Genomic DNA, 27,016 nt, shown 5'->3' with positions numbered 1-27,016 from the left:
GGCTTAAAAGTCTTCATTGCAAGACTGTTAACCTCACCACCACTTGAACCACTGAGTATCAACCAGATGTCTGACTCTGAATCTGCTTTACCTTGTTATGTACACTTGGTTTCATACATAGTATGTATGATATGTCACATATATAGTATATATCTCTCCCACATATAGTATTCACGTGCACCACAGTATTTTCTAGTTAAAAACCCCCACAGAGTAGACAGTGAAATACATGACAAGTATCCATTACAAATTCTATGCAGACATACATACCTTTCACAAAACAACAGTGAAGTCTACAAATACATGAAACGAACGATTTAAAAACCAGAGCATGTACCTTGTTGCTTCTAAAAAAGCCTTCAGCTTTCAGCGTTTTGCTGGAAACGTTCAGAAGACGCAAGTCATTGTAGCAACGTTCTAATACTACCCGCATTGTTTCAGCAGGCAGGTGGGTAGCCTTAAAATAAGACATTGACAGTAAGGTTAACATGCACATTATACGTTATTCAAAATACTGGAACAAGTATTTAATTTTTAAAGATCATTCATAGAGAAAGGAGAACATTTGTTTATTGACTTATAAATCACAAAAGAAACGTGGGGGAAAGCCTCTCAGACCTGCTCAGTCCCTGCTCCTTTCCTCCATCCTTTGATATGTAGCAAATTTTAGTTTTTCCAAAAGGTTAGCAGACTGAAATGGTTTGGCTTTGCACAGAACTGGTACATTGTCAATGACCAGTAATAAAAGGAATTGGTCTTTTTATTTAGGGTATGAAACTACTGAATATAAAAAAAAATATTCTCGAGCATCAAGTTTTGCACACTGTTCACTTAGACTGAATTCAAATTACTGAAATCATATTTCATAACAAATACTACAAAGTTACACCAACCACTGAACTATTTTAGACAGAACTGAGTAAAAATTTTTCTTCCAATTCAATGGAAGCAGTAACATTTGCATGGTTTGAGACCATGTAAAAATCAATCTGTATCTTAATAAGAAGTGGCTACCGGGAAGAAAAGGAGGGTTTGTAGGGAGAACGTGGACAGCTTTGGATGTTAAATTTCAATTACTGAAGCCAATGGGGGAAGTTACGTATTGGTTCAGTTATACAGTAGTAGTTTGCTAGTTGTGCCACTGACTGGACCTTCAGTGCGCTGGTTCAACATTTTGGTAAGCTAGTAAGCAACATGGCCAGAGAGAGGCTAGGCTTGTGCGAAAGCCAGCGCAGAACTCTGGATGGAAGCAAAAAGCAGATCGCTGCTCGCAGCAGCAGCCAGATGAGCTCAGCCTAACCCTACTGGACAGGACACACAGTATGAACTACAAAAGGTGCAGGTACTTGCTTTAGATATTTAAATTATGATACATTTTCACAGTCAGAATGACTGAAACTGTAATACAAATCCTTAACAACTGTAAATTACCTTTGAAATCAGCTGTTTAAATTCTGAAACTGTTTGATTCAAATAAGCTCGTACACTAATTGGCGGAGCAACAGATTCAGTCTTCAGGTCAACTACGTGAACCTTTACCATGACCTCTGTGGAAAAGAGGAAAAAGAAAACAAAATCACTTTTTTTATATATATATACACACACACACACATATATATATATATATGAAAAAGAGAATTTAACAGGCAAAGAAAACACATGTACACTTGTCTGATGCATTAAGGGGTTGTACTAAAAACACATACACAGTAATGAATTTGTGCAATTTCAGAATTTCATTTTCAGACTAACTGTAATGCCAAAATGGCAAAAATGTTCCAGTTTGACAAATTTTAGAGTACCTTAGAACTGCTTCAATTAGAAACAAGTTGACAACACAGCACAGTATGTAGTTCTGAGTATTGACTTTGTGAAATTTAGTACAAAGTTTTTCTTCTTTCCTACACCATGACAAAGTTCTATGTTTTACAAGTTTTTACAAATTTTATTTTCACGTCTTCACGCAATACAGAATTTTAGTCTATCCTTGTCTCTACATAACTACATGTCTTACCGCCAGGTTTATAGCACTGGAATATTTGGTCAGGTCTTCTTGTTTCCAACAGTAAGTCAAACATGTACGTTGATTTGACACCTCCAAGTAATAAACCCATTGGTGTATCCTCTTCTCCTTCATAAGATCGTTCCAAGTAGTCATGAAACTCATCATATTTGACAAGACGGCAGCAATCCAAAGGAACAGCCTCTTCTAACTCCATTAGCTGAATCATGCACACACAAGAAACCCACCCCAAAACATTTAAATCATGGATTATTCGTGAGTTTAGTTTTCCCCTTTGTAAGCTAAAAATATCTCTGTACGTGTACATCCAGGAATCCTTTGAATTCACAATTTCAATTTGGTTTTAGAAAAAACATACACATACATTATAAATATATATACACACATTTAACATGTATACATGTTTTTAAAAACAGAAGAGAAGCCTGCATCAAAACACAGAGAAGAGGGAATGAAGACAGGTCCCAGAAGCATATTCAGAGGAATACACTACTTATCAGTTACACCAAACGGCACCTTAGAGGCCTGAGGAAGCCACACGGGCTAATTATCTTCTGTGCATCTCAAGGAGATGTTAACACATTCCAAAGGTGTAACTGCCTTGCTGGTACTCTGCCAGCCAGACACATATGGCAAGAACTAAGGAGTACAAGTAGGTAAGCAAGAATAGATGTCTTCAACTACTACCTGTTTGTGGAAGGCAAAGATTGACAGATGCTTCGGTGCTCGCTGATGTTACTGGATTAACTATGCAGGAAGTTTCTTGAAAGACTTCTCTTATTACATATTTAATACAACATTTTTACCACAATACAAATGTAAATCTTCAGAATGCTTTTAACTTACTGAGGTTGAGTCTAACAGAGCTCTCACTGTCTGATTTTAAAATAAGGGTACGTAAAATCATACTGCCTTTTAAAAGGACAGGCTATATAATTCCAATCAGAAATAATCTGATGGCTATTAACAGAAAACTCAGTCAAATAATTATCAACTAGACCATCTCTTAAAAAAAACCAAAAAACACCCAACCACCCCAAACAAACAACACACAAGAAACCCCACAGCATTCGAAATTTAAAAACTGAAGATGCACAAAGGCAGAAAAAGTTACATCTAACCATTCAGACTAGACTATGACACACAGCATACCTTGTACGCTATTTCCACAGCTTCCTGCAGTGTCCTGTCCTTATGAACCTCTAATTTGTTCTCCATCATTATTTGTTTTGTAGGATGCATGCAGAACAATTTAATCTATGAAATACAAAAGGAAGAAAAATGATCATGAAGGTATTTGCAAATTCCTTTCGTATTAGAGTACGTTTAAATGTACAACCCTATATTCAAACCATCATATAAAATACATCTTTAGCTCTACTTCAGCTATAGGACAGTTTCCTTTTCAGTCTACGGTTGTGTAACCAGCTGAAACATCAAAGGCTCAACAGATAGCATTAATGTGTATCTGTATCATCTTTCTGCCAGCTAGGATGCAACGCCTATAACCATATTTTATATGTATAACCATTATAATGCATAAATTCTAGGCACCGTGCAAATTGTCCAAACCAAAATGCACACAGGAGCAATGAATGTGAAATTCCTTTTTCCGTATACAGTTACATATTTCGCAACCACAGAGAACCTTCTAATAAAACAATCACTTGATTCATAGGTAGACAGCTGACTGTCATGCTTGTAAATCACAGATACCCTATTTTATTTGTTACTATTGAATCTACGATTGGAAAAAAGATTCCACTATTTCTGCCAAATAATTATTTTGAATCAGTTTAAGAAACATCATTTCACAACGCAAAGCATCACTATATGACAAAATTTAACAGTACGAAGCACCTAACATACAGCGTTACATATACTTTGGAAAGCATTTAGCTGAAATCAAGTCATGTCAGATTAATTAGTTTTGTTTTGGTTTTAATATCAATTCAAATTCACACAGAAGACATGAACTCAACAAAAATCTCTGCTAACAGATGCCTCCACTGTGTACAGGCTTCCAACAGATGTATACTTACTTTAGAAGAATTATTAATATAAATAAACTTATCACAAAAGAGTCCCTGTATTGTAGTAAAAAATTACTATTTACTGTAGAAACTTTTCATACTAGAAATGTATCATTACATCAATCAACACCAACTCTAACCTTGCAAGTGTTGCGCTCAATTTCACGCTGCCTCTTTTCTTGTTCTTCTAATTCTCTCTCTTTCTGTACCAGTTGTTTAATATGCTCTGGATACTCATGTGCCTCAAGAAACTCTGCCGGTAAAAACAAAGCAATAATTTTTCGAAATACATTTTTCCACAGTGGGCAACATCTTCAGGATTATGGGTATACTTAGCAGTTCTCTTTCCTGCCTTCTTCCTTGTTTCTTCTTTACCCATATTTCCCACTATACCATGACATGTTCTATTTATCATGATTTACACAAAATCAGAAAGTCAGCCTTTTATTCCCCCTAATTACACAGCAGCGTCGCAAGAAAATGCTATTAGCTCAAGATTAAGATTCCAGTATCAGTAAGGGAAGCTTTGCTGCTGTAAGAGATACACTAACTGATAACAGCACTTGAGCCTGGTTTTAAAAGAAAGGCAAATTCTGTTCTAAAAAGTGAACCAGCTAATAAAAGTCACAAGATACCATCTATATAAAGATAAAAACAAATATTGCACTTAATACAGATTAGTGTACTTCACGAGATTTTGTTTCATAAAGAGAAACAAAAACAGAACATGCAATACTTCATCAAGTTGATTTTTTTAAATAAAATTAACTATTGCAACAGTAGTCTTCCAATCCTGGTGGCACTTCTATCGCAAAGAATTAGACAAATAATTTTTAAGATTTAAAAATAAGTTAGCATGTACAAGAAATTTGAAATAGCAGATTCAGTTTCTTTACTTGTTTGTTGAGAAATTAATAATCATAGCAATTACAGGAAAATCTATTTCCCAAGACAGCTCTTGACCCACAGACTTGAAGGCTGCTGCTAATTGTAAACTTCCTACAGTCTACAATCAGTTCTTGTTCAGAATGAGTAATATCGTTTCAATGATTCAAATATGGAAACAATGTTAATTTTTGTTGCTCTTAAGACTTCCTACTTTATCAATTTGTTAATAAAAGGCTTTACCAGTATCATCCTTGTGTTGAATCCACTTCCAAACTATATAAAGCATCTACTGCAGATACTGTTACTTTACAAATGTATTTTTTATAACTGCACCGTCCCCTGTATCATGAATTCTCAGAAATGAAGCCAGCAAAATTGATTGTGATACTCAGTTTTTCCCCTCCCTATTTCCTCAAAGAAAATACCATTGTTCAAAGTGAAAACAGTAGAAAAGAAACAAGTAGAGAAGTAGAAAATAGTAACATGTCTAAAAGTACTCCATGTATTATGAAACAGACTGCAGCTAAAAATAAACACAGTTTGTGTTTATTAGGATGTTGGAAATGAGATGAAAAATTTGCTCCAAGTATCATAAAACACTTTTTAGAATATACTGATATAGAAGTAGTTGCAAGTCTAATTTTACTAATTTCAGGATTTCATAAAAAGTAAGATTTAGTGTAAGCTTAGGGGACTTCTTATTTTGTATTAAAAAAATATTAAAGCTTGTTTTACTCATCTTTGCACTGTTAATTTCTTTCCTTGTTATTACTAATAGTCATCATCAGGTTCTTACAGTGGAATTCAAAATTTTACCCCCCAAGAAAAAGGAGTTAAAGTATTCAACTCCCTCTTAAAATATTCACAGCAGCAGGGTAAGATGAACAAAGTGTTATTTTCAAAGATATTTTATTCCCCTCTCTACTGGGCACATTAGAAACTAGTGTGTTAGAAACTCTCTCAAGTATACCATCTTTTTCTACGCTTGCATGCTCTTCAAAAAGAACAAGTATGCCCCAAAAGGAGCTACATATTGTGAAGTGCCAAAGGTTTCAGTTATGAGATTCTACTCTAAGTAATACGTAACTTCAGTTTAACAATTGAGAATGAAAGAAATCCAGCTATCAGAATATTCACCCTACAAAGGATGATTTTGAGAGCTTGAATCTATTCTTCAAGGCACCCAGCCTCTTGAGCATTCAATGAGAGTGGAGGAGAAGAAAAGAAAAAAAAAAAAAATAATAAAAAAAGAGAGAGGAATGCAGAGGTATTAGAGGGTTTTCACCTGCCTTTGAAAGCTTATGAGGCTTCTCATCTGCTCAAGCTATTAGGACAAATTATTCACTGGCTGGAATTTTTTTTGTGCACTTCAGGGCATTGTAAGTTCTGGCAACTGGAGTATATACACCCCAAAAACAGTGTAGACTGTTCTACGTTTATCAGCTTAACTTCAACCAGGCTCCCAACTGACAAATTTCCCTTTATAAGGGCAGATTACTAAATTTTTCCTTTAAGAAAAAATAAATACAGATTTGATAATGCACGCAAATTAATCTTTGGCTCAACTCAACCATTGTAATATTAACAAAATACTTTTTTGAATCCAAACAGAATCTTCATTTTCCATGGCACTGTATCTTAAAGATCGATCAACCTGTCCACTATTACATGGAGCTGGCATCCTCTAAGCCCTAGTGAACTAAATCAATCAGAGATGAGGGAAGTAAAAGGTCACAAAAGCCCAGATTTGTTTCCGACTATGTAACTTTCAGTATATTGTCTACCTCCCAGCTGAAACACGAACAATGAGTGCTGGTTACAAACTGTAAAACTTTGTCATTATGCAGTTCTTACATAATCATTTTTAAGAAAATAGGTTTTTTACTTTACTACCAATCATGACACTATATAGCATATAGTTTATTGTGTCATCCAGTATATCTATTTTTATTTCCATATCCAAAATACTAAAATACTAGAAAATTCATTTTGTGATGACCTCCTACTGATCCATAAAGGTTTACTATAAAAAAACGTAACGAACAGCTGTAAAAGAAGGCTTCCTTTATTAAAGTCATTTTAGCTTACTCTAAAAACACCAATACCATCATCCTCACAAAAATTGATACTTATCACATGCAAACCATCTCCTTATTCTACAACAGAATCTTGTCAGTTAAGAACTGCAAAATATACTTACTTGCATTTCTTGTTGGATCCTTTAGTCTATATATCAGCATGTATGCATTTGTGGAGCTGGTGGAGAAAGAATAGTTATCTCAATTTATCAGAGAGCAGGACAGCATTGATTTCAAAAGTTTTGGTTTTTTTTTTGTTTGTTTTTTTGTTTTGGTTTTTTTTTTTTTTTTAAGTAAGAAGCTATGCCATATATATCTTAACAATACACTAACCAAAAAGTATTTTATAAAAATGAATATCACATTATTTTAATGATCTGAAACAGCAGTCAGGATAGTTCTTACAAATATTTGAAGTGTTTAGTATTAATTTTGAGCTAACACATTAAGCATATGCATCTTAGCCACTCATTTGATTACACTAGACCACCACCAGAAAAAAAAAAAAAAAAAAAAAAAAAGTATTACAGTACTACTAACCTAGCAAAAGCACTGGAATAATAGCCTCTGCTTCCAGAAGATCCACCATATGTTTTCTTAATATCTTCCTGAGTTATCTAACAGAAATACAATTAAATGATTATTTGAGAAACTTGCACTAAGCAAGAGGCATTTATTCTCATTAGGAAAAATGACATTACATAATCAACACACAATTTTAGTAATTCTGATTTTTAAAAATATTTCTGCTTATTTTCTGACTGAAAAAAAACCCCAACCTGTTTCAAAGCGATATGCCTTTCCATTTTACTATGAATGTAAACATTTTTTTAAAGCAGGCACTTCTTAGAAAAACAATGTTCAGGTTCTTGATTGCAATGATGTTTATGGATACATGTAACACCTGACATGAATTAGCAGGACAGGTTTAACAGCACTGTCTGAGTCTTCACACACATAGAAGGCAAAGTCTAAATCCAGCTCAGTCTGTACACACATAAAGGGTTCTTTATGAACCACTCCCCCTTCACCTTCAAGAAGAAACACTCCTCCCCTTCAGTGCACAAAACCCTATGAATAAATAAATCCCTAGAAATCAGTTAAGCTAACGAGTTAAACATATGTATATGGCAGGACATTAGGATGAGAAGATGAAAAAGTAAATGCTTGAAATATCTGCACCTAAACCCAGCTTCATTCTATGTTAAGTGAAAAATCACATGCAAAATAAAAATTTATTGGTTCATCTATTAATACACAAGATAACTAAAAGTATTATTTTTTACCTTGCTAACATGCTGATCATTAAAGCTGTACCAGTGGTCATCACTAAAAGATTTTATACAGGCGTAATAATGGCCACCAGCAGCACTTCCAGAATGAACCATAACGGAAAAGAGCTCATACAGTAAAGAACTCTGAGGACAGAAGAAAAAAGGTGTGATATATATTAAGGTAACCAAATGATCATTTTTAAAAGTTTTAAAACAACTACGCAAACCCAAATATATAGTTTTATGTTACAAACCAGACCTGTGTAACAGAAATGCATTACTGCAATAGCCACTGAACAACATCAGAGGTCTGACATGCTAAACGTCACTCAAGAGCCTGTAATAATGGAAGTAAAGAGGGATTTTCCCTTTTGCTGGTAGGAATAGAGAGAAAAGACTGAACGACTTGGGAAAAAAAATCATGGAAACATTTTTGAACTGAATGAATACATTTCTGTTGCTGCTTTTCTGTACAAGCTCTGAATTAGTGAATTCTTAGCTAGATAGACATTAAACATATCTCCACACAAGAAAAATTAATGGTCAGCTTGCCAAATAAACCTGAACTTTGTGGCAGCAGGCATCACCCTTGTCTGCATTCTCGAAGATTGCCTTCTGCCCCCTTAACGTATATCACAAACCAGCAACACACCATTCAATGCTCATCAGTACTCTACATAAATTTCTCTCACACCACTCAAGTTTGCTGTCATAAACCTTTCTTTTCACAGATAAAGGATAGAAAAGAAGGGTACTAACGGTGTTATCTTCAGTGTCATGTGTACTTTAAAACTGAACAATACCGGCTCACAGAAGTGTTGCAGGAATTGAATTTTTTTCGACTATACAGAGGAAATGCTCTGCAAATTCTTTGCATATACTGCATCCATAATTAAGATACCCAAACCAAAAAGCTAGTAACAGGGCTTGACAGCTAGTTTGCCTTGAGAATAAGCAGTATGAATTAATTCGCAAAAGCTACTGTCAATATTAAGACATGACTTTGCATTGCAGATACATTACATACAGATACAATACTCCATCCCTGTTCCAGTCAATTCAACGTCTTTCTTTTTTCCAGCTCAGATTGACAGTATTCAGAACATCTACCAAAACCCCCTCTCAAATGGTTTAAGGTAAATGTAAACATTGACAGATGTGCAGATTAAAATGCAAGTCAGTCTTTAAATATTTATGAAAGTAACAGTTACAGCCAAACAGCTTCCCAGCATGTCTGTATAAAAGTTATTGGCCAAGTTTCAGATGAGTTCACTGAATTATGACACACGAAATACACATTGTAGACGTTACCACAAAACTCGAGTTTTTTGATGAATTTTGTATGGCCAAGAAAACTCCACCAGGTTTCTCTAAGATCTCTACTAATCTTTATGTCCCACAGAAGGATGACTGCTATCCTAGACTGACTGGCTGCTCAATTCATTTATATTAAACTCAAGATGACTGAATGAATATTTATCATTTAGACCCATGGCCTCATCTATATGACTGTTTTTATGAGGACCAGAAATGGATAGCTGAGACGGATCAAAACTTTCCAATATCCTCCTTAAGCTACAAGACATGTCTTGTCTGCAGCCAAAGCTGGCAGGCCTTTTGACAGTTGGCCTCAAATTAAAAACACTGCTCACAAAACAAAACAGTCTTTTAGTGTCTGCTGCCAAAACAAGTTATGTGGGAATTCTCCGTCTGAGACTGGGAAGATCATTATTCTCAGGTGACCCCCAAATTAGTTACACGTTTTCCTCAGCAGTAGTGTCAATTTTTGGAATTTGAATAAAAACATACACTTCAACGCCCTCACCCTACCCCCAATATCAGAATTTTTGTCATTTACATTTGTGGTGGGTTGATCCTGGCCAGCACTAAATATCCACCCAGTCACTCACTCCTCCCCTCAAGTAGGATGGTGGAGAGAATCAAAACAGCAAAAGTGAGAAAACTTGTGGTTGGAGATAATGACAGTTTAGTAAGTGAAGGAAACAGGAAAAAAGATACAACGAGGCAAAGGCATTACTCACCACCTCCCACCAGCAGGCCAATGCCCAGCCAGTCTCTGCGAAACAGGTATTTTGGAAAGCCCCCAGGTTTTACTGCTGAGCATGGCATGACATGGCAGGGCAGGGATATGGCGTGGAATACCCCTGTGGTCAACACGTGAGCCATCCCAGCTATGTCCCCCTTCCAGCCTCCTGCTCACCCCTAGCCCTACTCATTAAAGGATCAGAATGAGAAATGGATTGCTTTGGTTGTGTGCCACACTCCAGCAACAGCTACCACACTGGTGTGCTATCAACACTGTTTCAGTCGCAAATCCAAAACAGAGCACCATACAGGCTGCTATGAAGAAACTCCATCCCAGTCAGACCCAGTACAACATTTTTTTTTTAAAACATACCTTTTCACTGCCAGCTTTAGAAATTCTTTCTGCTGCACTGTTGCTTTCAAGGCAGATTCCTTCATCAACTCCATCATCATTAGAAAAATCATTGCTCATCTGATCACTGTGACAACTGCCTTCATTTTCAGCTCCACTGTCAGTGCAACTATCGGTCTGAGGAGACTTCTTAAAAAATAAGACACACATAGTAACATTATATAACACTTAAACAGAACAAGAAGTAACAGTATGTTTGTGAAATGAAAAAATTCCAATCTGTAAAACAATGAAACTCCTCAAAAACCTAGAGACCTCTGCAATTCAGCATCAAGACCGGACTCATTTCTGTTAGTAACTGTCTTCAGTCCATCACCTAGATCAGTGCTGTCTGGACTTGTGTGCAACTGAATGGTAACTACCTGGTTTCATACCTGACAAAATTGTATCTGTTACTAACCTATTCCATTTACTAGTTAATTCAATTAAATACCTGTCTAATACCAGATAGCAAATGCTATTGTAACACGGCCCTGTTAATCTGAGCTGATTTGACTGGAAATAAATTTCATCCACAAAGATTTTTTTTTCCCCCATTTCGACTCACTGGACAGAGTCAAAGTATTACCGTAGTACTGACTGGCGTTCCATTAGCTTAAAAACGTGATATCAACAATACTGTGAATGCAGTTCATTTAGCACAAGTCACTATATCCACCTCTTACCAGATCCTTTTTCTTCTGGATAATTCTTTTGATTTTCTGACAATTTTGTCTCAAGTTCTACTCTCACAGATGAATTTTCATTCTCATTCAGCCCCCCTAGTAACACTTTGAGAGATATCAAATAGCTTAAATGGGATACTTCATAAAACAAAGGTCTGTATGGAGTCAGAAAAGCCTCTCCATATGCCTATCAACACAGTATTTCTCTTATACCACCACAAGCTATTTAAGTGACATAACATTTTCAGTAATGGAATTAGAGGAATAAATTTAGTCTTTAATACAGGAAGCACATTAAATACTTTTTTGGCGAATGTAATAGCACAACATGAATTTCTGCCAAACCCAGAAGAGTTAAAAGCCGGAAGATTATGGAAGTGAAAACCAAAATTTTAAAAATCTTATTTCTACAGCATACACAACACTGTGAGTCAGAGAGGAGGACTCAATCATCAGTGTTTTCTGGACTAACTTCAATATTCAGAGTTTCAAGACTTTACATCACCTCTTGTGACCAAAACAGATTCAGACACAAGTTTAACACATATGTATACTAGATTTTCAGTACAGGTAGAAGCCCCAAGACCGACCCTTTCAAATCACTCGAAGATATGAGAAATCAGAAACAACTTCTTTATGGAAGCGTGGAAACTCTACAGTTATAAGAAAGCATGCTTCCTTCTCAGTGTAATGAAAATCCACATAGACAGATTTAAAAACTTCAAATTAAAACATTGCCATGACTAAAAAGCATTTTATGTAGATGAATAATGTTGTTAAAATGGGTTATCTGATCAACAATTAGATTTACTTAAGAAGAAACTTCAAGAAAGTTAAGACTTTTCTCTGAAACCAAACACTTTACCTCATCCTCGACATCAATGAAGACACTCATGTCTAACTCCTCAGGAAAAGTCATACGATCATTGAGTTTAATTCTGTGCATAGTGGTATAATCAAAGTCAAATCTCTTCAGCTGTAACGTCAGCAGATATGGAAAATGCAAGAACCGCAGACCCTAAATGAAGCGAAGACAAGATTATGCTACTAAGGACTGGTATTTGAAAAAAAATTATTTTCATAAATTATTTGTAAAGTTTTTACCTTCCTTGCATCACATTTCTTCTTACATCGTTCACAAAAATACTGATTGGGGCCATCAAGAATCTCAGGCTGAATGAAAGCATGCAGTGCTTCTTCCTAATAACAAAAAGATGTTACCTGATTTTTAAAGAATGTTTACTATGTAGGTATAAATCAGAACAATGAATTTACAATGAGATTGCAAGCACATACAAATCACTTCAATTAAATCTACAACCAACATCTGATTGATAAAAGTTTGATACAGTCAGGAAAATAAAAGAAACCAACCTTTCTATCCAGTTCAGGGTTAAACAGTCAAACCACAATCACTGCTAACTCTATTTCATTCAGTATTCGATGAATCCAAATTGTCTTTGCTTTAATAAGCATCCCATATAAAATGACATTTACTCCTGTTAATCTTGCACACCACATTTAGTCACACCTGTTCAGTCAACTGCTGTGAAAATTAGCTTAGGTTTTTTACCCTGATTTGGCCGTGTTCTCCCACAATTTTGAGACAGTGGTTCTGCATTTTCAAGAGGAGTTTTTCCAAACAGATACCATCCAATAATTACTGGGGGTGGGGGCAGGAAAAAGCATTACTCAGAGTCCTGCCTGAAGACAGCCTTAGTCCCATTCTATGGAAGCACTTTAGGAAACTATATTTGAAGATAATACTTTTAAAGTGAAAGGTGGGGAGAGGATAGAGGGAGAGTATTTGACTTCACTCCCAAGGAGTGAGAATCAGATGTGGCATCTCCTATAAAGACGGAACTAGCATCCCAGCATAAACCTATGAGGCAACTGACTGATAACTGGAATTTTGTCCTCTGACAGCTGCATAAAAGTTCTGTCACTAATGCTTCAGTCCAGGATTTTAATGATTTCTACTTTGCTCCTCTCTACAGCAAACAATATTCAAAATACAACCAAACTGATCTTAAGTCCTCCCCCTAACATAATTTGCAACAATACTACACGCAAGTTGTATATACCTGAGAACAAACTTGTTCAAACAAAATTCACTAGAGAATACTGAGATAGGTTCAGCGAAGAATGTTACCAGGATTTTAAAAGTTAAAACCTTTAAGCCAGTCAGCTTCCAAGCCGATAGGCTCTGAGTTTCTGAACTCCAAGGGCAACCCAGAAGTTCTCTATTCACTTAAGGAGGTGAAAACAAATACAACTTGCACATGCAGACATTTAGTTTAAAGCAAAAATGATCAACAGAAACAATGTTTTTACAGTCATCATCTTTTACAATGAACTGTAGCTGCTCCCTGAAGTCTGAATAAGTAAGAAGGTGAATTTACACTGCCAAGTTAAGCCCCAACTGTAACATGGCTGGCACAGAACTTAAGATTACTACCTAAATCCAAATCAGTTGTTTGGCAAGTCACACTTTGGGAGGAAATCAAAGATACGACAAATTCTTTGAAAAGCCTCCAATTCTTCCTTTCTCCCTTCTTTTTTTCTGAGAACTCAGGGAAGCAGCAAGAACAAAACAAACGTTTTACAAAAGCTCTGTTGCTGTTCTAGGAGAAAAGTATTTTGAAAATCAGTGACAACTACTGACAAATGAAAAATATACCAAACTCAATAGAACATCTGTACATTGAAGGCAGTTGTCTCACTTCACCATTTTTGGATCCAGCCAGAAAAGTCTCTGAACAGCCCTGAAATCACAGCTGTTACACAGAGAGACTCTCTAGTCACATGAAAACATTTGAGAGTCTGAGCTGAACTGCTGTCTACATATTTACTTCTGAAAGGCTACAGAGGCTGAGTTGCCTTTTACTCAAGGGCAAAAAATAGATCATGTTTAGTAAGATTATGTACTGAAATGTGAGGAATCTCATTCTAAAACATAAGACAGCTACTAAGCAAATTATAACACTGCTTTAAAAGGGGAAGAAAAGGATTACTACAATTTTACTATTCTGTACACTAGTTAAGGATTAACATTCAAAACTATTTAAGTGAAAGCAAAAAATTTAATAACCAACACAGAAAACATGAAGCATAGAAAGCATCACAAGATGAGCACAGAACTCTTATCAAATCAAATACTAGTTAAGACAATAAAAATGTATTTTGATTGTAAGAAAAAGGTCGCAATCGATGCATCAGCATGCATATGAATGAATGGGAATATACAAATGATGGGACATAAATGATTACATAATGCTTACATAGATTCATGTGATGTGCAATTTAACAAGGAAACATACCATAAGTTTTTACGTATGGAAAAAACCGATGAACCTTCAGACTCCCAAAAACTGAATGAAGTATTATTACATTAGTCTTGTGGTTTCACTGCTTACCACACTTAGTGAGCTGTGCTTTGAATAACCTGATTAAAATTCTTGAGAACTCCATTATTTTTGAGCTGTACAAATATCTGTATGTTTTTCAGTCCTCATATAAGGGAATGCTGGTGTTCCTCAGGTTTACTCATTTGTGTTTCCTCCACTTTTCTCCTATATAATCTTTACACCAAAGTTAATTCTGCTGATTAGGATGTTTCTTAATACAATTCCTGTTCTAATGCAGTTCACCATTTTCTACTCTGACAGTTTACTCAGCAAAACCAGTGACAAAGCTTCTACACTGCACAACCTGTCACATGACATTCCCCCATTTTTGTGCAACTCTACTTTTAGAGTAAACGTTACCTTTGAAGTTATCTTCAAAGAGGTAACTATTACGTAACCTTAGAGCTACTAAGCATTTCCAACATTCCCAACACACACACACACACAAACTTCAAAACATACCATAAATGATCAAGCAATAGATCAGTATGACAAAGGCTATTTCACAGAATCAAAAGAACAATATAGACTGAAAGAGACTTCTGGAGATCTCCTGATCCTAACTCCCTGCTCAAAGGAGGCCCAACTTAAAGCATGCTGCTCAGGGCCTTGTCCAGCCAAGTTCTGAGTATATCCAGCTTTTACTATTCTGATTACAACATTTATAACAATTAGCATACTAAAACACTGTAACTAACAGTTCAAACTAATTATTGTCTGGCTAAAGATAGATACTTTGGACATGCTCCTCTCCACAAAAACGCACTATGAGATAGTAGTTTGACAGGTATCTTACTGCAAGCTGTAATGTGTAAACCTGTGAACAGGAGCTGTAGAATCTTTACGAAAAGTTACACAATAAATATCGATTAGGCAAAACTACTCTTCAAAAAACCAAGAAACTAACTGCCATCTCAGATTTTCATAACTCATCTAGTTTTCCCACGTTCAAAGAATATGCTCAACTAAAACCAGAAGACCTTGTTACCAACCTAGTTTAAGAACATAAAGTATCACTCCATCCACATTCTAACTGCCTTCACCAGTTTCAGTTTGGCAATGACACCTCAAAGTAAGTTCACACAGACATCCAAATTAATTTCTACCCAGAAAAAGTCTACTTGTATGCATACTTAAAACCTCAAAAGAAAAGCTAACACACAAAACATGGTGAAAACTACCACCACTTAGCAAAACAGAACTGTACTTGCTATTTTTATATTATTGTATATTATTACTATCTTCTGGTGTTCTAAAGCAAATTTCCACCATTTCCTAAAGCATAATTTCAGCATGCCAGCTAGCTCCCCATTGCATCAACTCCTCTCAGCTGTTCTTTACTCTGCAAATTTTATGTTTTGCAGTAAAAAATATTTTTAGATTCTGCCTAATGCCATTAAGTTCAGGCATCGACACAAAAGATACTAGTACCTACAAAAAATCAGTATGTCATTTGCTGCTCCTATTTACCTCCTCGAAACAAGCTATATATTTTTATGTCTATATTTCTACTAACCTCCAAAAAAGGCTGATTGAGGGTTTTTTTAAACCATGCCCTTGAACAGTGCAGATAGTTTCTGAAAAAGTACTTATGCTATCTTGACATACATACTGAGGAGACCTCAGTGCCTCAAGCTGCCCTAATGAGTTTGTAGCCATGTGGTCTTACTACATGAACTTGGGAGATGGAGCAGGGAATTAGAAAAAATTTCAAAATGCAAATCCCAAAAATATACGGAAGTATTTCAGAGTTAGTTCATATTAGGAAATAAAGAAAGCATAACGTTATCCTTCCCCGTTCTACAGTGTTCCCAATGTATTTAGAATTAATACAGGTATTTATAAATAAATGCAACATTTCAGGTATCTACATTTTTTGGTAGTACACAATGTCGAACAGTGGGATAATACAATTTATGTGGCATTCTACAGATTAACCTTACTTAAAGCTCATACATCCATTCTCTCTTATTAGAAAGTAATGGAAAATCACTTACCTCTAACTAGAGTTCTTTGAAGGTAGTATCCTCCTTAGATCCCCTATCTTGGGTTGTGTCGCCTGCTGCAAGTTCCCTCAGGAGCTGACTAGCAAGGTCTAAAACGTTTTACATTCCCTTCTATAAGCCCTATTAGCGCATGTGTGAAGTTTTTGATCTGTCACTTATACCCTTTTACCTACACCTACTAAATCATCGTCTATGGATCAATGGAGGATACTACCTTCAGAGAATTCCATTTAGAAACAGGCGATTTTTCCCTTCTCCAAAAGCAAGTATCCTCCATATCTCCCCACTGCTGAAGACTACAAAACTAAAAATTACATCTGCTATAAATAATACGCAGGGAGGAGAATCAACTGAATATAATCAGAATATGAATTAAAAAAAAAATCTCAAAATTTGAAGCATCAAAACAAACTGCAACCATGTAACTGCATAACAAAAATCTTAGAACTATTTTCCTCACTGTAGTATACCCAGTAAATGCTGATTTACAGGAGAAATGTCAAACACTACCAAAAGTAATCAGATATTTAAGCTCTTACTTGTTCAAGCTTTCTGTGTTTTTACAAATATGCAAAGCTGTAGGGTTTGGGGTTTTTTTTTTTAGCATTCCGCTATAGACTTCTCTAAGAAAAAAAAAAAAAAATAATTCTATTTCAGACACATGTACAATGCATTGTTAAATGCGGAATACAACTATATGAACTGAGTAGTTTTCATTACTTCAACAGATCAGAAAAATCTCATTATCGAATAAAAATTACAACAAAAATTTTTGGTTTAGGGACTGTTTCTAGAAATTAGTTTTAAAACGTGAAAAGGGAAGCCATCTACATAAAACATTAATCTGTATAATACAGCTTAAATTAGCTGGATAGTTCTAAAAAATTTTAATGCAAGCTTAAAAAGAATTAAAAGGACTTAACTAACTTGAATCCCTTTTGTGAGATTAACGTCCCTCATTTTTACTACTTCTCAAGGTTGGCATTTGAAGTATGAAGCACTTTGAACCTACACTGCAGTTTAACCTAATTCTAACAAATCTTTTCTTAACAGAATTACTGTTAAGAATTACGGACTGTTGGTGCTTTAAAAATATTGCCAGCATACTAAATACAAAAGGAAAAATACTTTATATATATATATAATAAATAATCCTTGTAAGCCAATTACACAACAAGTGTTTGTTTGGAACAACCTTTACTGAAAGACTTGTTTGATTTATTCTTATCCTTTCTCACAACTTCACCCATAGGTACAGGTATTTTAGGCCACAAGAGTGGAATTTCACAGTCTGTAATCACTTCCTTCCAGGGGGGTGGAAAAAAATAAAACAAACTTCCACAGATTTACTGAACAATATATATGCTTGCCAACATCAGTAATGCTGGAGCAAAAGTGACCAAGAACACTGATGTATGATAGGATTTTTTAATTATCATCATTAAATCGCTTGTTAAAAGCATATGGTATTTGAGAAGTGAACTTTAAAAAGCACAGCAACAACATGGTAATTAAAACTAAGAAATTTAAGTCAACATTCTGTTCTTTCACTAAGACTTTCAACAATGCTATGAAAATTTAGCAGATGTGCCAATAAAGAGAACAACCCAAATTAAACTTTGTGATCTCATAAAAGTATCTCAAGTAAATGCTGAAGATTTTATCAGGAAGAAAATAATTGATTACTGCAGCCCTAAGGCAATAAAGTTGCATTTCCCCTCCCCTTATACATGCACCAGTAGGACTCATTGAAGGGCAAAAGAAAAAAAACCCAAAACCAAAAAATAAACCAAAAAGCCAAAAAAAATCTTCTAGAACTTGCTAGCTGGTTCACTGCACAAAGACGAACACCCCAAGATGGAGTATCTAGGATGATACTTACCATGTAACAAATTATACCACTGTCGCATTATGTATTCTATGTGTGTATGGATGCACTATTAGTCAGCATAATAGTACACACCACGCTAGCAAACGCCTGGTTGGAGCCATACGGCCTGATGACCAAAGGAATATCCAGGTAAGTGTCAATTCTCCAGCCTTCATAGCCACATTCTAGACATCTTACATAGTCCTTCAGCTTGCCTTGATACAGTTGATTTATGAGATCAGCCTGAAACAAACATATTAAACAGAGCTTTAAACAAATGAAATAGAACGTATTTCCCTTCTTTTGTTTAACAATGAAATGCCTTTTTTTAAATTAAGTCTTAATTGCACAGCTACACATTTACAATACCATTCCGCAGCAGGACATACATTTCTTTGTTTCTTGATTTCCCTTGCCTCATCAGTGCACAAAACATGTTATCAAATGACCTTCTCAAGCCACATTAGATGTGACCATCGAGTACACTGCAAACCTTAAGCGCAACTACAAAACTACCAAACCTGAAGTACATTTTTTTAACATCAAGCCTGATTTTGCAGATGTTATCAGATACTGCAGAGTCCCTCCCTATGTCTCCAGAGGCAGGTGCAGAAAGATAAAGTATTTGCCAGTCTACAAATCTGAAAACTGGCCTATAAGTTGGCCGCTTATCAGAATGTAGCATGTGATATGAATATATTCCATTCTCCTACACTGGAAGAGTGGGCTTGAGCTTCAAGAGCCCACAATGTAGCCCAGTAAACACTAACAGCGAGGAAGCTATCACAGGAATTAAACAATCACTTTCCAAGCTTCAAATAAAGACTAAGTATCCAGAGTTCAAAATACTCCACTTTTAACTTTTAACTTTTTAATGGGGAGGAAGACAGAAGCAACACACTCTTTAAAGTTATACATTATAGTAGCTTAACTGTTGCATCAAACAAGAAAACTGGCCACTACTGCAGACTTTCAACAACCTAGTATTTAAAATTCAGTTAACATTTTTCACAATCATCCTCAAAAAACCCCCAACAAAATGCCGTAAGAATACCACACTGCTGAATGAACGGAAGAAAGTCTTTATAAGCTTACCTGTTCTGTTTGCTTCCATTTCTGCTCCAAAGCATCAAACATGACTCTACAAAGCTCCTGTACATCATGTTGCTGCCAAGCTGTTAGAAATTGAAATTACTCTTAATTAAAACAAGAGATGTTATTAGCCCCAATACTAACTGTAGCCTGCAAATACTTTCTAAAAAGCTACTCCTTTACGTCTGTACCTATTACTTACTACACTCTTCACTACTGGGCCAGTGTTCAATTCCAGAAGCAGCTGCCTCTCAAGTTAAATTAGGAAAGTAAGCCATGAGCTTGCTCGCGATGTTCACGCATAAACAAGAATTGCATACATTAGCAAGAATATGTAAAAAATACATAAATGCTAATATGTGCTGTTATAAAACTGGTTTTGACTTATTTCCCAATTTGTTTATTCTCTAAACCCCCATTTTCAACTCCATATAGTCATGTGATTACTCCATGGAAAAATCAGCAGGTTATGGGGCAAACTTACACTATACAAGTGTCAAAGACAACTACAGTGTTTGAATTTATGGAATTATCCATACCATTTTGCATGTATATGGAACGTGCATTAGACCTCTGTGATTCTAAACAGATGCAAGTTTCTCATAAAAAGCTAATCCTTTACAAACAATTAACAACCGTAATGGCAGCTTAACTACAAAAATATAAAGCTTTTTACTTTAACAGCCTAAAACTCAGATATAACTTCCTTAAAAATTAAATAGATACCACAACAAAATATCCATTTAGGATATTTTGTTTCCACTGAAACAAAGTGGATTCTAATAATTATTTTTAATTACTCTGGGGTTTTCTTCCCCATCAGCAGCAGTTCAGGCCCCTAACAGGCAGCTACTGAAGCAAATCACACAAGCTTAATAGCTGCATATTACCCTCACTACTATCCCATCCAAAACTCCGTGTAACATCTGTTGTTTCAATTGCTCTTTTTTTGCTGGTCTGCAGCAAAACAAACAGTCTTTGAAGCTGGTAGGGAATACTCGTCACAGGATCCTCTTCAGATTCTTCAAATTCCCATCTATTCACAACACAAGATATTTGACAATTAAAAATGCTCTGACAACGTTACTCAAAAAGGCATTTAAATTAGCATTTATTACATTTCAAGAGGTCTGACAGATTAGAGAAGTTAAGTGATGCTCTGTTTCTTGGGTAAAGTCAAATGAAATTGCTTTCCATTTCTGCAGTAAATAATACTATTCTTTAAATGTAAAAATCTAAACCAAATTAATTAAATAATTTCAAAACCATTCAGTGCACAAACACAGACATGAACTAAACTGAGTATCAAACTTGAATATAAGTTTGATGTTTTCAACATGGGGCAAATTCTTTAAAAAGGTGGTCCATACCACAAGCAATAACATCTATTAGTATTTTACTAAAAAAACCCACCACAAAACAAAACAAAAACCCAACAACCACCAAAAACAACAACAAAAATACATCTGCTTAAAAGTTTCTAAGTCTATCCAGGTTGCCTTCAAGTATGCTTTCCACTATCCAAAGAAGGAAATTTTGACAGCAGGAATTCAAAAGGGTCTCTGACCAATATATACCAACACAAATTTAAGAACAGGTTCTGATCCTATATACTCACTTATATAATGCATTTCTAAATTCAGGAGTCATGAAAAGTGTTTGTAGAAGGCTGTTCAAGTAGCAAGTCATTGCTTGATTTACTAGCCCCACATAACCTAAAAATGCAAGAATGAGATGGAAATAACGCAAATAGATGGGAAGTCACTTTAAGAGTTAAAACATATGACAAGAAAACTATTCTGTGGTGATGTTTACTTAAGAAATGTTGTCATTTATTGTTATTTTGCACTATAAAATTTGAGGGAATATTACAATTGCTCATTTCTGAGAGCAATGGAGAGTAATAGTTTACACAACGGAAATAATTTCCCTGAATGACACAAAGCTATTTCAGTGATAATTAATCATGTTTCACAATAACCCATATTTAGTGTTGAATACTGCACCAATAGGGACATAGGTAACTGAATATGTTAAGAGTAGATCTAAGTATTTTTACAGAAGAAACCAGAATTTGTTAACAACTACGTACTAGCTTGCTTATTGCCTGTTGTCAACTAAAAATATCCTAGTTATAATGTAAATATAATTTGTATCTGCACTGATTTGTAGTATCATCTCAGAACTATAAATTTAAAAAACCCAAACAAACAAAATCCCCCTCACTCTAAAGTGCCCGCACACATGTATATTCTAAAACCAGCTACTAAAAATCAGTGTCATTTTTATTAGCTGAAAAAGGATTTATTTACATTCATCTTACTGTAATTTTAAAATTTTCTCCAAAATATACAATATTAACAGCAATTGATAAGTAAGCAGCATATACTGAACCATAGTGTAATAAAGAAATTAAATATGCCTATTTATACTCTGAAGGTCTTAGTAGGTGTTAAAAAAAAATTCCATACTAGTAATGAAAAGGCAGCTACTCCAAACAAAACACAGACGTTTTCTGTGAACACACTGTGAACCGAGTTAGAACATATATATTTTGTTACTCTATACAGATCAACTTTTCAGTTACATTAAATGAAAAAGGTATGTGGCAGATGAAACTTTCTTTCTCTCAAAAGCATCTTGAACATGCATAAATTGGTGTAAAATGAATGTTGCCTTTGCGTCTGCTCAACAAACTTTCTATCAGGAGTTTGTCTCATTACTGAGCTACGATTTGCCATCCCCTCCTATCCCCCTGCGCAGCAAAGGTACCCAGACAGCCTCCCGGGATGTGCCCTGGCACTTGTCCACGAGGCAGAGCTGCACTTCCCTTCCAGAGAGTCTCCGCTCACTGGTGGGGAGCCAGGCAGCAGAGGACAAACCTCTTGGGGAATCATGGTGCAGGCAGAGAAACTGCAGCCAGGGGCTACAGCAAGAGGATTTTAGTTGACACACAGAGTGCTGAGATTTGGCAATAGCCCCTCTATAACACAGTATAGAGTGCTCATTAAGCTGTGAGTGAACACACAGCTTGAAGTGAATACTTTTGGTGATAGAATCCTGACCACTCAACTAGGGACACAGCAGTAGGTTAATACTGAAAAGGACAGGCCCTGACAGAGTTTGAAATGCACCGTCCCAAGAAAGAAAAGGATGGGCTACAGCTCTCCTGTTCCCAAAGCATACAAGAATATTGCAGAAAATATGATGTAAAAAGTAGTAGTGATGTGGGGGGTTTTAAAACAAATTTACAATTTCTTTCAAAGTTTCAAAATTATTTTGCATTGCTGGTATTTTAAAATATGTTAATATTTACAAATTAACATTGCCCTTACAAGAGAGATCACTATACCTGTCTCTGATTTGCTGAGGACTGAAGAATAAGAATAGTTCTGACTGACATAGTCATTGGTACAGCCAACAGAGCCTTCTCGTGGAAGAGGGCCTATAAATCTGTCTTGCACACTGTCATCTGTTGTACCAGACTCCTCCTGAAAACATAAATACACTAATTGTATGCAAAAGTTAGACAACAAAGTTTTACTTAAGCACCTAATAGTTTTACTTCTTTCCCTTGTGGCTCAGAAATCAATTTTGCTAAGCACATCACGCAAGTTTGACAAAATTGCAGATACACAGTTGCTTGTGTAACTAATTCTGCCCTCCAAATTCTCAACCCCTTCACAAATCATGCTTCATATTAGCAGAAGCAAATACTCTTTTGAATACTGTATAATCAAATACAGTACTATAATGCATACAACAAGCAAATCTGCAATTTAGCATCTCCTATGTATCAAGTTTTCTGCACCGAAATAAAAGAGTCAGTTTTTTTTCCAGGTATAAAAAATGACAATTCAGTATTCCTTCAGAATCATACTCAAATTCTGATCCTGTGTACAATTATTTAACTGTGTGTGTAGGGGGGTCCCCTTTTCAGATAATTAAGTCCACAACACAGGCTAAGTAGGCCAGCATTATGTTGACACAAGAGCTGAGTAATAAAATTTATACTATTCAACCCCCAATTTAAATAAACTGCAGCTGTGTTTATCTTTCATTGCATCACATATTTGAGAAATAGGGTATTTTCAAATATTTTATTGTGGCAGACAGTTACTTTAAGCAACACTGACAACTCTTCTTTTATATACATTTTTTTTTCCTTAAAGGTAAATTTGGAAGCAGATAACTGCTGTTGATCCAGGACTGCAGTTTCTCAGACTTCTGTCAGTGTACAATACTGCTCTCAAACACCCAGAGGAAAAGGATTAAGTGTATGATTAAACCTGTATTGTTAAGACTTATCTCTAAACATGTCAAAGATTAATTAAATTATATAACTGTAGAAAATTACTCAAAGCATTACATAAATACTTGACAAGCATAAATAAAAACTGACAGCAAATCATCACTAATGGAATTGGTCCTACTCAGGAGAAACCTAGAAGTGCAAAATAGTAGTCTAAGTGTCTGTTGAGAATGTTCCTGAAAAAGCTTGTATGAAACATACAGTCCAATTTTATTTCATTTTCTGATCTCACAAGAGCAGTACACAATACATCTCTCTCCACCCAGCACTATAGCTTATGTACCTGAGTGAAAATTTTACTTACTGGCATTATATGAGGCTGCTCGCCATCTTTGTCTGTCAAATGCAGAAAGTTCTTTTTCCCTGGCTCAAAACCAGCATCAAGAATAGTTTTGTCACTGTTCTGATCTATTGGAGTCTGCTGAACCAAAAAACCCAAAAAACAAAAGAAACACCAAACAACACTTTTTTTGCTGTTAAAACAGATCTATCCACAATTACAGATTCCATCCAAGTGCATTGCTTGAAGTAGCTTCTGACATACTAAGATGAAATAAAAATAAGTAATTATCTAGTATAAACAAAACATATTCATTAGTAATACTGAAAGAACTTGGGAACAGTTTAAGAAACAGTGTATATTAAGTATTACAGTGCAGTTTAATCCTTAGAAGTTGGTTAATCTCTTCAGGAGTCAAGACACTGGTCTACAAGTTTCTTGCAGAACATCAAGCCATGCAAACCATCTAGTGTCCTAGATAGCTTGTATACAGTTTGGTTTGTTTTAAAGAGGAAAAAAAAAAGAAAAAAAAAAAAAAAAGAATTTCAGCAAGCATAAACGTGACCTGAAATAAACTAACATCTAGTTCTTAAGGAATCTTATCAAGTCTTCTAGGTACATCTGTAGAAATCATATTAACTAAAAACAACACTGATTTACAATAAAGCACAGAGATTATATTAATCGTATTTTTTTGGTATATAATCAATTCAAATAGGTGTAAGTAACATAGAATGCCGCTACACCAGATGCTTCTGTTAAGAAAATATTTCTCAAAGAAGACCACAGAAAACAGAAAATAATTATAATGGGTATTATTATTAAAAATACATACTGATAATGAAAACTAGCATTACACCTGAATGATTGTATTAGTTTCTTGTGTTTACTGATTAAATACCTGTATCAATTAAGAGCACATTTTGAGATTAAAATGTAGATAGAATACAAAATAAAATTCAGCAAAATCAAAAAAGTGGTGTCAGTCTCTACAGACTTTTTACAGGAACTAAGTGAGAACAAATTTTTACAGGAATTTAATGAGTACTAACGCAATATGCAGTAGTGCTTCACATTCTTCTATAACGTGAAGATTTAAGTGTTTGCTATCAAAAAGAAATAAAAAGCACTCTGCCATACCGTATCAGTTACATTATCTCCATTTCCCCACATTAAATCAAAAGTTCCATTCACGTAGCCCACTTTTGATGCCACATCTTCAAACAGCCTTTTCAGTGGTGTGGAAGCTGGCAGGTTCAAGGTAACACGTTCATTCACTGTCTTGGAATTTGTGGTATCTTGTATTATACACAGGACCCTGGGTTCCTCAGCAGCACTTTCCACCTAAAATGACAAGCAGGCAACAATTCACGAGTAAAGGTAAGAACATATTTGAGTTTAATTGAAAAATCCAAACAAGACTTCACCAATAAAATGTAATACACTTCTACAAGCTAAGAAACCTAAAACTGTACTTTCATTTTTGAAAGCAGATGTACAAAAATTAAGAAGTTTCCAGTTTTGGAAAACATGTAAAAACAAGCTCCATTTTTCCAGAACAACAAGAAATCTTTATGTGTGGATGACTGTAGAGAGATAAATTGCTCAAGTTCTGCACAGAATTTCAGCTAGTAAGCAGACAGAAGACTGCTTCAAATCAGGAACAGGCTTTTCAATCATCACTTCAAACTCCTATTTTGCTTTAATGCTATCATAAATCCTGCTGAGGCAGAAGAATACCTTTTGTGATTTTTAGGAATGCAAATGTGATTTTTAGATCTACAAGCTTCCAAATAATCTTGGAAGCTGACCATTAAATAAGAAGTTTCATAATCAAGCCACCAACTTTCTCCTACTAAATTCACTGCTGCATGAGTTACAGCAGAAAGTCTTCTGCCTGAATAAAAATTAACATTGCCAAATGGCTACTAGACAAAGTAGTCAGATTTAAACAGCAACTTCAATATACCTGAAATTAGAAAGTAACAATCTTGAATGAAGGTGACAAAGGAATAGTGATAAAATTTTACTGAGTCGAGTAAGCCAAGAAAATGGTACTTTCCCAACACTTTCCAACACTGAAAATCCAGGAAGTTAAAGATGTAAGAACAATAAACTAATTCTTTTAACATTCCAAAGTTGTAGAACAGTAAAGAATAACTAATATTTAAAAACAGGTCATACAATACAGCATCAGGTCAGTAAAAGGAGTAATTGGTCCCCAAGGACTCAGCCTTTTCAACTTGGAACCCACAGAAAGCCTAAGTAACGCATGACAGAGCACCCAAATCTCAGCCCGTGGCTAAAGGGCACATCATCCAAAAGGGCAAAAAGATACACACAGTGTTACCCTGACTTTCAGTGGATGAAAACATAAATAGCATGAACTATGTTCATGCTGTAACTGTCAGCCATGTCATAAGCATCTTCTAGGGAATACAAAGAACATCTAAGCAACTTCAGCATCCCTTGTATTTCTACACAACCAGCCTCACAACATAGATGACCACCAAAGTGGCATAGTCCCTTACGATACGAACTCTTACAAACTTCTGAAAAAGGAACGGAAACATTCTAGGTGATGCCGCAACCCTTCATTTCACAAAAATTCAAGATGAGCTGACAGTCTT

At 35.4% G+C, this 27,016-nt stretch overlaps 1 protein-coding gene across 5 annotated transcripts in view; it reads right to left on the bottom strand.

Annotated features, from left to right (window-relative positions):
* Positions 1–27,016, bottom strand: part of USP47 (ubiquitin specific peptidase 47) — a 58,798-nt gene that overhangs the window by 14,271 nt on the left and 17,511 nt on the right. For 2 of the 5 annotated variants that reach the window (XM_055813293.1, XM_055813296.1), the window contains 18 exons: positions 25,527–25,730; positions 24,411–24,527; positions 23,147–23,285; positions 21,413–21,509; positions 20,685–20,830; positions 19,798–19,877; positions 18,796–18,945; positions 12,524–12,619; positions 12,285–12,437; positions 10,716–10,883; positions 8,309–8,440; positions 7,563–7,639; positions 7,145–7,200; positions 4,197–4,309; positions 3,176–3,280; positions 2,015–2,222; positions 1,432–1,547; positions 338–457 (listed from right to left, as the gene is read on the bottom strand). In XM_055813293.1, the coding sequence (XP_055669268.1) occupies positions 338–457; positions 1,432–1,547; positions 2,015–2,222; positions 3,176–3,280; positions 4,197–4,309; positions 7,145–7,200; positions 7,563–7,639; positions 8,309–8,440; positions 10,716–10,883; positions 12,285–12,437; positions 12,524–12,619; positions 18,796–18,945; positions 19,798–19,877; positions 20,685–20,830; positions 21,413–21,509; positions 23,147–23,285; positions 24,411–24,527; positions 25,527–25,730 (2,277 nt within the window). The remainder of the gene's footprint in view (positions 1–337; positions 458–1,431; positions 1,548–2,014; positions 2,223–3,175; positions 3,281–4,196; positions 4,310–7,144; positions 7,201–7,562; positions 7,640–8,308; positions 8,441–10,715; positions 10,884–12,284; positions 12,438–12,523; positions 12,620–18,795; positions 18,946–19,797; positions 19,878–20,684; positions 20,831–21,412; positions 21,510–23,146; positions 23,286–24,410; positions 24,528–25,526; positions 25,731–27,016) is intronic. The other 3 variants (XM_055813294.1, XM_055813297.1, XM_055813295.1) reach the window with 2 other exon arrangements.

This window comes from Falco peregrinus, chromosome 9 (genome assembly GCF_023634155.1).
Source record: "Falco peregrinus isolate bFalPer1 chromosome 9, bFalPer1.pri, whole genome shotgun sequence".
Taxonomy (NCBI): domain Eukaryota; kingdom Metazoa; phylum Chordata; class Aves; order Falconiformes; family Falconidae; genus Falco; species Falco peregrinus.
This window is presented reverse-complemented; position numbering and strand designations above follow the sequence as displayed.